The sequence below is a fragment of the Eptesicus fuscus genome, chromosome 10 (assembly GCF_027574615.1).
Source record: "Eptesicus fuscus isolate TK198812 chromosome 10, DD_ASM_mEF_20220401, whole genome shotgun sequence".
Lineage (NCBI taxonomy): Eukaryota > Metazoa > Chordata > Mammalia > Chiroptera > Vespertilionidae > Eptesicus > Eptesicus fuscus.
The window spans coordinates 14,878,636-14,893,171 of NC_072482.1; the positions used below are offsets into that span (position 1 = coordinate 14,878,636).

General features: G+C 38.2%; 2 protein-coding genes across 3 annotated transcripts in view; one reads left to right on the top strand and one right to left on the bottom strand.

Annotated features, from left to right (window-relative positions):
• SUPT3H (SPT3 homolog, SAGA and STAGA complex component) overlaps positions 1-14,536 on the bottom strand; it is a 433,324-nt gene that overhangs the window by 406,592 nt on the left and 12,196 nt on the right. For both annotated transcript variants that reach the window (XM_028127963.2, XM_054722655.1), the window contains exon 2: positions 9,384-9,484. In XM_028127963.2, the coding sequence (XP_027983764.2) occupies positions 9,384-9,484 (101 nt within the window). The remainder of the gene's footprint in view (positions 1-9,383; positions 9,485-14,536) is intronic.
• Positions 1-14,536, top strand: part of RUNX2 (RUNX family transcription factor 2) — a 222,206-nt gene that overhangs the window by 32,369 nt on the left and 175,301 nt on the right. The window lies entirely within an intron of this gene.

A 14,536-nucleotide genomic window follows, 5' to 3' on the forward strand; every position in this document is an offset into this window, starting at 1 on the left:
TGATCAACAAAGAATCAATGTCTTAAATATATTAAAAACCCTTAATAAACAATAGGAAAAAACAAGAATTCGGTAAAATCGTGCCAAGAATATGAACAAACACCCACAAATGAAGAAATATAAATACTTTCAAACTCAGTAGTCAAAGAAGAGCTATAACACAACATGGTGTTTCTACATCAGAGAGAGATGGAGAGGGATGCTCTCCTAACTGTTGACAGAAATGTAAATCAGTCCAACTTTCCTGGAGGAAAAATTAGAAAGAATTATCAAAAAAGCTTTTAGATTCAAAAATTCTTCTTCTAAGACTTCAATATAGGGTAACAAGTATCAAGATTTCATTACATCATCCTATATAATAAAAGGGTAATATGCAAATTGACCCTAACAGAACGACCAGAACAACCACTCAACCAGTCACTATGATGCTCACTGACCACCTCTGGGTCCCTTTCCCTGGCCGGCAGGCTCTGATCACCCGATGGCGAATGGGGAACCGGGGGTGGGTGGTGGGGGATTCGGGTGGCTCCAGGCCAAGGCCCCCTTTAACTCAGTGAGTTTAATGTGTTCATAATCTTTCTATATTTTCTCATTTTTCCTTTTCAGAAAATAATATGAACTGCTTCTATATAAGGAAATATAAAAAACTCTTCATTTTGAAAAAACTAAAGATATAACAATTCTCCCTCCCATAACATTTCCCTGTGTTGTTGTTTAGAAGGGGGAAAGGAGGGAGATATTTTGTTGTAAACATAAAATCCACCATTACAGAAATGACTAAGATCTTCTGACTTTGAATTTACAATCCTTTGCACTGTGTCATGCTATCTTAATCACTTACTCATGTATATATAGCCTTGTTGTCCTTTACATCAATTTACCCTTTAAAATACTTATATTTAATTACAAATCCTAGATAAGTGAAGTTTTATTGTACATTAAAAACAATCATCTCTGTTCACATCCTTCTAAAGAATTAGAGAGCACTGTTAATAATCCTATATAATAAAAGCCTAATATGCTAAGTGTTCGATCATCCGGTCATCCGGTCAACCAATCAAAGCGTAATATGCTAATGACATGCTAAGGCCGCTCAACCACTCGCTATGACGTGCACTGACCACCAGGAGGCAGACAGTCAACTGGTTGACCAGTCACTATGACCTGCACTGACCACCAGAGGGCAGACAGTCGACCAGTCGCTATGACGTGTACTGACTACCAGGGGGCAGATGCTCTGACTGGTAGGTTAGCTTGCTACTGGGGTCTGGCCAATTGGGACTGAGACTGGCCAGACACCCCTGGAGCCCTCCTGCGGTCCCTCCCCGGCTGGCCTACCTCTCACATCCCTCCTGGCCCCGATCGTGCACCAGTGGGGTGCCTTGGCCTGGCCTGTGCCCTCTCACAATCCAGGTCCCCTCGGGGGATGTCGGAGAGCCCTGAATTTCAAGAAACTACTTCTAAGACTGAACAATTGTTTCCCCCCTGGTAATTATGTACACCGTATCCTAAAATAAAAGTCCCATTTATTTTCTTTACATGAGAGAACTGATAGAAATATTTAAGTACAAATTCAAAACTATATTTCGTCACATTTACCAAGTGACACATTTTTTTCAATACAGGCCATTAATTCAGTTGACTAGCAACCTCAACATTTTCTTATTCCATTTCTGAAAGGAAAAAAAAGTATAACCAACTTTCAGTTACACAGCACTTTTATGTTATCAATCAACTTTTACATACATTTTCTCACTGTCAGGAAAGATTGTGACCAATTTAGTATTATAATTTGAAAATCATCCTCAATCGTGTTATATTTATAAACCGGTGTATATCTTAAAATACTCCAAATAGATGCCTCTCACAGAAAGTAAAAGGATAAGTTTATCCACACATTTAGTGTAATGTAAATATCAGGAATTAAAATAAAATATTTAATAGTGACATAATATAAATATAAGATAAACACTTAAATATTCAATAATAATGTGGCTATATTTATATCTAAAATTATAAAATATTACAAATATAAACAACCAATATGGAGTATACAAACATCAGCGGGATGGATCCGATCTCTGGCCGGCAAGGGCATCCCACCACCCACCTGGAGGGCCGATCACGTCCTGGCCCCCCCTCTCCCACTTCAAGATGGGCGCCAGATGCAGGGCTTATGGCTGGCAAGCGCTGCTGTGGCAGTGCGAGCCTCTCCCGATCGGGATTGACTGGGTGTGAGCCCGCGGCAGGTGCAGTGGGGCCGGGATGAGCAGGAGCAGCAGGCAGGAGCAGCAGGTGGCATTGGACTGCTGGTTTCAGCCTGATCCCTGCAGGCCACCCCGAGGGACCCCACCCATGAATGTATTTGTGCACTGGGCCTCTAGTATAAAATAAAATAATAAAATAAAATAAAATAAATAAAATAAAATAAAATAAATCACACAATATGGAGTATACTGAGTACTTCATTTCTATGAAAAATTATATTTTCTCTTGGTTACTGATATGGCCTTGCTTGAAGATTTGGTGATTAGGAATAAGACATTGAAAAAATGCTATGATAATATGAAAATAACAACTTAATCCAATAATTCTTATTAAATTAGACCTCATTTCTAGTAACAGTAATTAAGTGAACAATTATTTTACTTTCACATTATTACTTCATTATAGCACACTAGTCAAACATAAACTGGTAAAAGTTCATTTGTTCACTAAATTTTATAAATCAAAATAAAAGTTTTATTGATTGAAATGTAACTTAGCATAATTTGTCAAGAGCATTGACTCTGGAGTTAGACTTCATGGATTAAATCCAGGTTTTGCCAATTACTATAATGGCAATTTCTGGTGCATTATTAACCTTTGTATCTCAATTTTCTCATCCATTAAAGGGAAATAACAGAATTTACCTTATACGGTTGTATAAGGATTAAATGAAATGATATATGGAAATACTCAGGTATATGGTACACATTATGTTCTATACAAGCATTCACTATTATCAATAGTATTGTTAAAGCAACTTTGAAATTATAATGTATTAATGCTAGCACTTTTTACCTTTAATAATTTTTCTTCCCTCCAATTTTCTGAAAAACTTAAATGTACTATGTAAACTCAATAATTGAAGGGACCTTGTGTCAGTTTAGTAACTTTCTATTACTAACTCATAAAGTTAAATTTTTTTATTGACTGATTTTAGAGAGAGAGGAAGGGAGAAAGAGAGAGAAACATTAATTTGTTGTTCCACTTATTTATTCATTCACTGGTTGCTTCTTGTAAGTGCCCTGACCAGAAACTGAATCAGCAACTTGGGAGTATGGGGACAACACCTCAACCAACCGAGTTACCCGGCCAGGGCTATGAACTCAAATATTTACATATTAAATCTCTTTAAAGTTAGACTGAGGTAAGGGTAGAACTAGGAACATATTCTTACACAACTCATAACTTCAAAATGCTAAAAGGCCAAATTATACCATTCCACATATACAATTATGCCTTAGTCTAGTGCAGTGGTCAGCAAACTCATTAGTCAACAGAGCAGCAAACCGCGGCTCGCGAGCCGCATGTGACTCGCGAGCCACAGTTTGCTGACCACTGGTCTAGTGCACAATAAATAAATGGTTGTTGCTATTTATCCCAAAAATTCCCAAGAGAAGAAGCAAATCTTACTGAGAAAATTATTAGTTCAGTTTTGGACATACCAAGTTTGATGTGCTCATGGGCATTCCAGGAAGCAATCAGAATTAGACCTAAAGTTAGCAAGCTTACCCTCAGAAGTTCATCACTTCCTCCTATATACTGCTATGGAATTTATCACATCCTACTACACGACAATTATGTCTCCACAACCCTTCTCTACTGTCAGACTACCTTAAGGGCACTTAGGTTCTGCCATGTATGGGCTCAATAGTGTTGATTTTTTTAAATGCAGAACTTGCAGAACCATATAATTAAACGAGTAAATTTTATCGTATATAAAGAAAGCTCTGATTTTAAAAAATTATTTTTCATCTGTGGATTTTAAATAAGGCTGAAATTTTCATTTGGCAGAATTCTTACAGGTAACATGTAAACAAAATCTTTTTTTTTTTATCACATAAAAATTACTAAATGTTACCAAGCAGTGAAACCCTGGCATCATCACCAGGTCTATAAACCTGAAAAAGAGTAATACAAGTAAAGAAGTATATGAATAAGGGAGAGTCCAATGAAGACTTCTTAAAGTGCATTTAAATTAATTAAAATTCTTATGAAGTTTGTTAAAATAACTGAAATGTGAATTGAAAAGATTTCACTTTTTAATTTACTAGTACAAGTTACTTGAGTTCAGTAACTTAAAAATGAAAGGCCTCTGGACCCTGCCAGCACACGTTATTAAAAAAGCTGTGATAACTGTCTCACCAACTGTGTCTACTTTGCAGCAGCCATTGTGGAGAACAGTATGGAGTTTCCTCAAAAAACTAAAAATGGAACTCCCATTTGACCCAGTGATCCCAATTCTAGGAATATATCCCAAGAAACTAGAAACACCAATCAGAAAGGATATATGCACCCCTATGTTCATAGCAGCACAATTTACAATAGCTCAGATTTGGAAACAGCCTAAGTGCCCATCAGCAGATGACTGGATTAAAAAACTGTGGTACATCTACACAATGGAATACTACGCTGCAGTAAAAAAGAAGGAGTTCTTACCATTTGCAACAGCATGGATGGAACTAGAGAGCATTATGCTAAGTGAAATAAGGCAGTCAGAGAAAGATAAATATCACATGATCTCACTCATTTATGGAATATAATGAACAACATAAACTGATGAACAAAAACAGATCCAGAGACAGAGAAGCATGGATCAGACCATCAAACCTCAGAGGGAAGGTTGGGGAGGATGGGGGTAAGGGAGAGAGATCAACCAAAGGACTTGTATGCATGCATATAAGCCTAACCAATGGACACAGACAACAGGGGGGTGAGGGCATGAGTGGGGGGGGGGGGTAGGTATTACATATGGGTCCAATGGGGCGATAAGGACACATATGTAATACCTTAAACAATTAAGAAAAAAAAGCTGTGATAAGTAGCATGTAGCAAATGTGCTCTGTTGTAAGCTGCTGCTATCCCCAACCCACTAGCATTTGTGTGACTGCTAATCCTTTGACATAAAATCTGTAGAAGCACTTCCTAAAGAATGCTTCACTGGCAGTATTTACCACCTAAACTTAAAATATGGTCAATTCTATTAAGGCTCCAACAGCACAACAGACTGGCTGCCAGTGCTATATTAAATAGAAAATCATGACAATTTCATTTGTACTTGACAACTAGATACCTGAAACCATTCCCTGGAAATGTCACTACAATATTGTTACTTATTTGGAGGGGTAGGACCCAAGAGAAAAACAGGTCATTAGTGGTGAATGAGTGAAGAAGACAGTAGCAGTAGGGATGGGAAAACAGCAATACAACACAAACAGACTTAGGAGAACTGTGAAACTGCAGAAAAAATTTAAAAAAGGTAGGGCTTCACGGAATGAAATTCCTACAACACAAAATAAACACAGAGATGTAAGCCTACACTTTCTCATTTGAAATCACATAAGCAAGGATCAAACGTATATTGATTCTAAGTTTATATAACAAAAGCCTGAAAACTTTATGCCAATAGAAAATATTGTTAAATTAAAAAATATCCCTCTAATTTGGGCCCTACTTTTTTTGCTCTATGAAGCAATTCATAAGGGGAAAAAAATAACTTCAGACTATAAATGATGAATGTAACTATTAGGAGTAGCCTCTCTATGAGGTCTGAAATAGAAGGAAAATATATATTTCTTCCAAAGCTGTAGCCAACAATAACTTTTGCATTCTGAATCCAGCTTAAGCACATTAGTAGGGAAGATGTTTGCAAAAGTATTTAATAAGAAAGTGCTGAATTTAGCTTTTATTTTTATTTTTTTCTCAGTTTTCTTAAGTGGCCTGCAGTCTATCAAATGCACTAAGCAGAACCTCTCCTAAGTATAAATGATAAAAAGGAAAAAAAGCTTTCTTATTATAAAAACCAGTTTCTATAGATGAGGGGTCATCAAACTTTTTCTATAAAGGGCCAGATAGTAAATACTTTCAGCTTTACTGGCCATGTGGTCTCTATCACAAATACTCAACTCTGCCATGAAGCATGAAGGCAGAGATAAATAATAGATAAACGAGTAAAACCTTATTTTCAAACACAGGCAGCCAGTCTATGGGCTCATGGCCATAGTTTGTTGATCACTGCTATAGAGCATATTAATTACCTACCAACAAATATATTGCTTTAATAAGTACCACCAAATTTAAAATATGATGTCTGAGATGTGCTTTAAACTGTTGCATTAAAAACAAGAGGAGAGTAGGGGAAAAGGTTAAATAAGACTGGTAAAACACAGTTATTGTTAAAGCCAGATGATGGATGCATGGGGTTCACTATACTCTTCTCTATAATATATACTAGTGGCCCAGTGCACGAATTCGTGCACATTGAAAGGAAATTAATTGGAAGAAATAGTTTAATATTGCTATTCGCGCTTTCTCTATAATAGAAGTGTCAGCCAAATTCATGATCAACAATGACAGATAGAAACACATGCATGTGATTGGCGCCAGCGAGAGCTTTATATGTATCATGCATACATGAGTCAACTTAGCCTTTTATATATACAGAATAAACTTGCTTAATTAGACCTGCTTTCTGATTTAGCTAAACTTTTTCCAGTGAAGCACCCCAACTTCTCTTTTAGGTAATTGTCAGCAACACAGCAGTAAATATCAACATGAAGCAGATTATTATTGTAGATCACACAGGGAGGACAAAGGGTAAAATATTTAACTGCAGCAGTGTTTAATTATATTCTGCACATTGAGAAAGCCTGAAGTCATTTTCAAGGTCCATCATTTCTTACTTCTTTTCAGTCGGGTCAAGTTTCTAAGCTTTCTAAATTTCCGTTTTCTAGCTAATGAAAAGAAAATAGGATTCCATCGAGTCTCCTATCTACCTACTCCAGGACTTCTGTGAGGATCAAATGAGATGAGGCATGAGAAAACACTTCACAGATATTTGGTTACAGTGTGAAATGTTTCCACCTATCTATAAAGCAAGTCGTGTTCCTGGGCTGAAGAAACTGCAAGGAGGCTAGTCATTGCTAGGGAGAGGAAGCCGGGCGTTGCTACATGATGTCATTACGCAGATGAACACTAAGCATATTTGCCTTTAATATATATAGACTATATATAATATGTTTTAAAACACAAAGTAAATTGGTAGACTGGCTCCCTATAGGAAAATGAATTTCCCCACTTTACTATAAACCTAGTTAACATATTTGATGTTTTTAAACATAATTAACACAATACAACATAAAAGATTCTGTTTTGTTAACCCTCACCCGAGTATATTTTTCCATTGATTTTTTATGGAGAGTAGAAGAGAGAGGGAAAGACAGAGAGAAACATCAATGTGAGAGAAACACATCGATTGGTTGCCTCCTGCACAAGCCCTGACCAGGACCTGGGCCAGGGAGGAGCCTGCAACCAAAGTACATGCCCTTGGCGGGAATCGAACCTGGGACCCTTTGGTCCTCAGGCCGACGCTCTATCCACTGAGCAAAACTGGCTATGGCAACATAAAAGATTCTTAACATAAAGCTACTAAACCATAATGAAAAAAACTTAAAACTAATAAACTGTATACTAGTATACTAAAAGTGTATAAAGCGTAAACCCTTAACATTTTCCACAATTTAAAACACAAGGCCCTGGCCGGGTAGCTCAATTGGCTAGAGCATTGTCCCAATACTCCAAGGTTACATGTTCAACCTCTGGTCAGAGCACATACAAGAATCAAACAATGACTACATAAATAAATGGAACAACAAATCTCTCTCTCTCTCTCTCTCTCTCTCTCTCTCTCTCTCTCTCTCTTTCTCTCTAAAATCAGTAAATTAAAAATAAAACAAACTGACTCACCTTATACAACTCCTAAAGTAGTACATTTATTTTATTCTCATCTCATCTAACAAACTGTGTCTCCAATCTCTGGTTTTTTAATATAATTACTAGCAGCCCGATGCACAAAATTCGTGCAAAAGGCTCAGCCCTCGTAACCCTGGCTTCGTCCGGAAGATCGTCCAGATGTCCAGTCTAATTAGCATATTATGCTTTTATTATTATAGATTTTAGGGCATATATATATTATTTATGATATATATATAATATATATACATATAATAGGTTTAATTTTCAAATGAATTAAATAATTTTTACTCAGTTTTAAACTCTAGGCAATAAATATTAATAGATACAACCCACATAAACAGATGCTGATCAAGGTCTCCAATAATTAAGAGCATGAGACCTTGATCAGCATCTGTGGAGGGAGCCTGAGACCAAAAAGTTTAATAACCTGTGACCTAAATGTTTTCAATGTTGTTTAAAGTATGTTCACCAAGCTAGTATTAGATATATGCTCAAATGCATTTTTTCTTAGAACAATAAATATCACACAGTGGAGTCCATCCATTATGAAGTGGAAGTCCATCCATTATGAAGGCTCTCAATACACCCACAAGAGGAAGACACTTAAACCTTCAAAAGAAACATTCTTTTAAAATTGCTGGACATGTCAGGAATAATGCATCCACATCAGAAAAAGAAGAGCTCTAATGTGTTGACCCCTTATGCAGAAAATTATCTCCTGAACCAATAATAAAGAAAAACTAACATGTGCCAACTGACATTTCCAATAAATATGCTGTTAAATCAAGATATGCATTCTCATTCAATGCAGGAAGCCAGAAATCAAGCTGAGAAGAGTCTTAGGCAAGAAATCTTAATGACTGTGCAACTTTTCAAAAACTGAGTGTGTTTTTAAAATATTCTAAGTTTTTTCTCAATCTTCTGAAATACAGTGATTTCAAATATTATCAAAACAAAAAGTAAATTACATTAGGCAAACAGAATTATTGTGACATTTGAGAATAACTAAGAACTCTGTGAAAACACTGCAACTATGCTAGAATATAATCTACATCATAATTTTCTAAATCTAAAATAGGAATAAACAATTTATAACAGATAATTAGAGCAAAAATATTTACATAAATGTTCATTGTTTTATAAATATAAACCAATACTTATTTTCCTAATATAGTACAATTGTAGCATTCTTAACTAATGTTGCCCCTTTTGTCTGCATATTGCTATTGAAAATGTTATCAGACAATTTCATTTTTATTTAAGTACAAGTTTCCCAGTTAAGTTTTATAAATGTTATTTCTATTGTCTTTTATCAACATGAATAACTTAACATAGTAATAAGTGATATGCAGAGACATACTTACATCATACTCTGCAATTCTGAGGCAAAGCTTGCAGACTTTCCTGTACTTCTTCCACTACTTGAAGTGGCAGTAGACATTGGGCTGGCTGCAGTATTATTCATCTAAATAGAAAAGAGAAATGACACAAAATGTATTTAATTATAAATAAATGCAAGGAAAACAAAAGCAATTGTAAATTACATCAAAAAGTATAGAAAGCCCTAGCTGGTTTGGCTCAATGGATAGAGCGTCGGCCTGTGGACTGAAGGGTCCCAGGTTCGATTCCGGTCAAGGGCATATGCCTGGGTTGTGGACTCGATTCCCAGTAGGGGGCGTGCAGGAAGCAGCCAATCAATGATTCTCTCTCATCATTGATGTTTATATCTCTCTCTCCCTTTCCCTTCCTCTCTAAAATCAATAAAATATATATTTTTTTAAAAGTATAGAAAATTTTAAATTTCTAATTTTTGTGTGTAAATCTGATTTGTTTATACTTAATGTTCTTTATTAAAATGAAATGTAAGCCTAGCCAGTGTGGCTCAGTGGTTGAGCATCAACCCATGAACCAGGAGGTCACGGTTTGATTCCCGGTCAGGGCACATGCTTGGGTTGTGGGCTTGATCCCTAGTAGGAGGCTTGCAGGAGACAGCCCACTGATGATTCTCTCTCATTGATGTTCCTATCTCTCTCTCTCTCCCTCTCTCCCTCTCCCTTGCGCTCTCTAAAGTTAATAAAAACGTATTTTTTTAAAAAGAAATAGTAAGGTGGGGAAAAACTGCTTAGTCATGTATGATATAAAAAATTACTCTCTTGAGTGATAAAACATTTCAGTACATATTTTATAATAAGTAATGGAAGAAAAATAGTCATTAAAATATTTTAATAGAGCTCAGTGGTTTTCAAAATGTGTTCCAGGGAACCCCAAGACTCACTGGCACTATTTCAGGGAGCTCCGAGTGGCCCTCATGCATATACCAAGCATATACCTCATCCAGAACACCAAAACAACTCAATATATAAATAAGGTTCCAAGTGAGATTTCATTTAAAGAAAAAAATTGCACTACTATAAGATACAAACTTAGAAAATCACAGCACAATCTAATCCCTATATGAACTAAAGCCTTAATACAAATAATAAGTCAATCAGTAAATCAGAAGTAAGCATTGTGATATTTTATAACTTTACTAGAGTCCCGGTGCACGAATTCATGCACGGGTGGAGTTCCTCAGCCTGGCCAGCAATTGAGGCTGATCGGGGCCGATTGGGGCCAGCTGGCCAGGGGGAGGGACCACGGGAGGTTGGCCAGCCACAGGAGGTTGGCTATGGGAGTGCACTGACCACCAGAGGACAGCTCCTGCATTGAACATCTGCCCCCTGGTAGTCAGTGCGCATCATAATGACTGGTTGATCAGTCATTCGGTCACTTAGGCTTTATATATAGACTAGAGGCCCAGTGCAAGAATTTGTGCACGGGTAGGGTCCCTCAGCCTGGCCAGAGATCAGGGCCGATCAGGGCCGTCTTACCCAGTCCCGATCGGGCTGATTGGGGCCAGCTGGCCAGGGGGAGGGACCGTAGGAGGTTGGCTGGCCATGGGAGGTTGGCTGTGGGAGCACACTGACCACTTGGCCGGCCAGGGAAAGGGACTGCGGGAGGTTGGCCAGCCATGAGAGGTTGGCTGTGGGAGCGCAATGACCACCAGGGGGCAGCTCCTGCATTCAGCGTCTGCCCCCTGGTGATCAGTACGCATCACAGCAATCGGTCATTCGTTCGCTTAGGCTTTTTTATATATATAAATATATATAGATGGTTAAGTAACTCATCAATTTTAAATTGTGTGACTTTTTTCCCAATAAAATTAAGCTGATGCTAATCCTAATATATTCCACTAGAGATCCAGTGCACGAAATTCGTGTATGGGGTGTGTGTCCCTCAGCCCAGCCTGCACCCTCTCCAATCTGGGACCCCTCGAGGGATGTCCGACTGCCCAGTAGGATCGGGCCTAAACGGGCAGTCGGACATCCCTCTCACAATCCAGGACTGCTGGCTCCCAACTGCTCGCCTGCCTGCCTTCCTGATTGCCCCTAACCACTTCTGTCTGCCAGCCTGATCACCCCCTAACCACTCCTCTGCCAGCCTGCTTGATGCCTAACTGCTCCCCTGCCAGCCTGTTAGCCCCTAACTGCCCTCCCCTGCAGGCCTGGTCCCTCCCAACTGCCCTCCCCTGCTGGCATAATCGCCAACAACTGCCCTCCCTTGCAGGCCTGGTCCCTCCCAACTGCTCTCCCCTGCTGGCCATCTTGTGGTGGCCATCTTGTGTCCACATGGGGGCAGCCATCTGGGCAGCAATCTTGTGTTGGAGTGACAGTCAATTTGCATATTACTCTTTTATTAGATAGGATAGAGGCCTAGTGCATGGGTGGGGGCCAGCTGGTTTGTCCTGAAGGGTGTCCTGGATCAGGGTGGGGGTTCCCTTGGGGTGTGGGGCAGCCTGGGAAAGGGGCCTGTGGTGGTTTGCAGGCCAGCCACGCCCCCCAGCGACCCAAGCAGAGGCCCTGGTATCTGGGATTTATTTATCTTCTATAACTGAAACTTTGTAACCTTGAGTGGAGGCTTAGGCCAGCCAGGGTGTGCGGAAAGCTTGGCTTCCTCCATCGCCAGGGCAACTCAAGCCTCCTGCTCTCTCCAGCTCCGTGGCTGCCGCCATTTTTGTTGAGATTTATTTATCTTCTATAATTGAAACTTTGTAGCCTTGAGTGGAGGCCTAGGCTGGCCAGGGTGTGCAGAAAGCTTGGCTTCCTCCATTACCGGGGAAACCCAAGCCTCCTCCTCGCTCCATGGCTGCAGCCATCTTGGTTGGGTTAATTTGCATACTCGCTCCTGATTGGCTTGTGGGTGTGGCTTGTGGGTGTGGCAGAGGTATGGTCAATTTGCATATTACTCTTTTATTAGATAAAGGATTTTATTTAATGTAACTGTCCCATAACCAAGGATTAATAAAAATAACATTAAAATAATCCAAGTAGATAAAAACCTTAATTATTACACAGTAAGTGCTCAATAAATGTTAGCTATTAATTCATGGTCATATAAACCTTGCAATACTGTAACTTTCCTAAAAATAAAAATACTTTGCAAATTCTAAAGAAGAATTACATTTAGAACAAATGATAAAATAAAGCAGTGCTAAGAACTTTAACTATAGTAAACTAATTAGGAAGAGTCCAGAGTCAAACTGCCCAGGTTTGAATCCCAGCTTCGCTACTTTGCTAGTACTTTAGGCAAGTTACTTAACTTCCCTGTGCTTCAGTTTCCTCATCTGTAAAATAGGAATAATTTCACCCTCTTAGTGTTGTTGTGAAGATTAAATGAACTCATATGTTTACAGCAGTTCTAAGCATACAATGTTTGCTTTGTTATAAACAGAAAGATCTTAAGAAGTCTCTTTCTTGATTTGCTACCAGCTTTTTTATGACAAATTTAGATTACTCTCATTTCATAATCACAAAAATTTAAGAAACTTGAATATTTTCACTGAAAGACCTTAATGCATTTCAACAAATAATAAGTAATTTCCTTATAAGTTATGTTTTCACTACAGACATCACTACTGTTACCGGTCACCCTATCTCAAAAATCTGTCATTTATCTTTGACTCTTTCTCCAGCACCCTATAATCTATTGAAAGACAAATAAAGTCTACTTTATGTTCTTAAGAGGTCAAACAATTCTACTTTATGTTCTTACATTCTCCCTCTTTTTCTACCCTATGGCCCTTTATAAGCTCTATTTATAGCTTCTCTCTTTCCATCTCAATTCATTCTCCACATTGCTGCCAAATTTATCTCCTAATACATCCTCTAATATGACCATTTCTATGGGTAATGTTGGCTAAAATTGATAAGGAAACCTGAACCAGGTCCATTCACCAAGAGCTGGGATGGAAGGGCGGGACCTTATGAAAGGCGGCTGGAGGGGAAAAAACCTACTACCAATCACTGCCCTGCCTACATAGGCCATATATAAAGCTTTTGAGAAGGCAACAGGACAGAGATCTACAACAAGAGCACACTAGCTGAGTAGCTAGATGGGAAATATCTGAAATAACCTTCTGTGGCAGAACCAGCTATCTGCCAACATAAGCCCTGGCCTAGTCCAAGGGCCGTAAGGACCAGGCCAAAACCACCAGACACAGAATGCAAGAGCAGAGAAAGAGAAGGAAAAAAGTTTCACTCAAAATGAACCTGAAAACCAAAATTCTAAAACAAATAAAGAAGCTAATGCTATGAAACATCATCAGTTTTTTTAAGTCTAAATTTGCTCTATTTTTTTCAAAAAGCCTTTCGGAATAAGTAATTTTCTACAAATAATATAGGAAAAGAAGGATCACCACTTGAAACTTGGCTTTAAATAAAAAAATCACATCACCAATCCAAGATTGGGGAAAATAGACAGGAAACCAAGAACTTCCAGGAACAGTCCTGAAGAATCAAGACAAAGTGCTAACAAAGAAACCTGGCTTCGTCAAAGACCTTAGAAAATGTTTCCCTTATTGTCCCAACAGAAGATTGACAGAGAGGTATGAGATCCTAGAGAAAACGTTAAACTCAAAGATTGTGTATTAACGCCAGGCTCCAAAAACAGTTATGACTTAGTTCACTCATGTTGGATTTGAAGACATGCCATTCTGTGGGATTTTCCTGTGGCCAAATGTCCTGAGACATTGTTGGAGGAATCTGTCCTTTTTTCATTTTACAAATCCAGTCACCCTGCTTTAACACTTTCTAAAGAGGAGACATTTCAGAAAGTAAATTCATATTAAAACCACAGCTTTCTTCAGTTGTCCTCCTACTGCAAATGTTTCACATCAAGAGTATTTATTGGTAAGAGGTAAAAGGTCCCAATCCTACTTTATTATAACCACGATCATCCTTTCACAGTCAAGTTATTTAATTTTTAAATCAAACAGGTGAATAAGATTTTTCTTGACATGATGAGTTGATAGCTTATTAGAATCTTTAAAATAATTATTTCCCATACCCATTTTGTTTGATGATTTAGATAATTAACTTCTTTCAACATTAACTTCTTTACACATCAAAGTCCTATCATTCCAGCGCTTTATTTCCTTTCTCCCAGACATTAAAAAAAAAATGTCGGTTAAAAGCAGAAG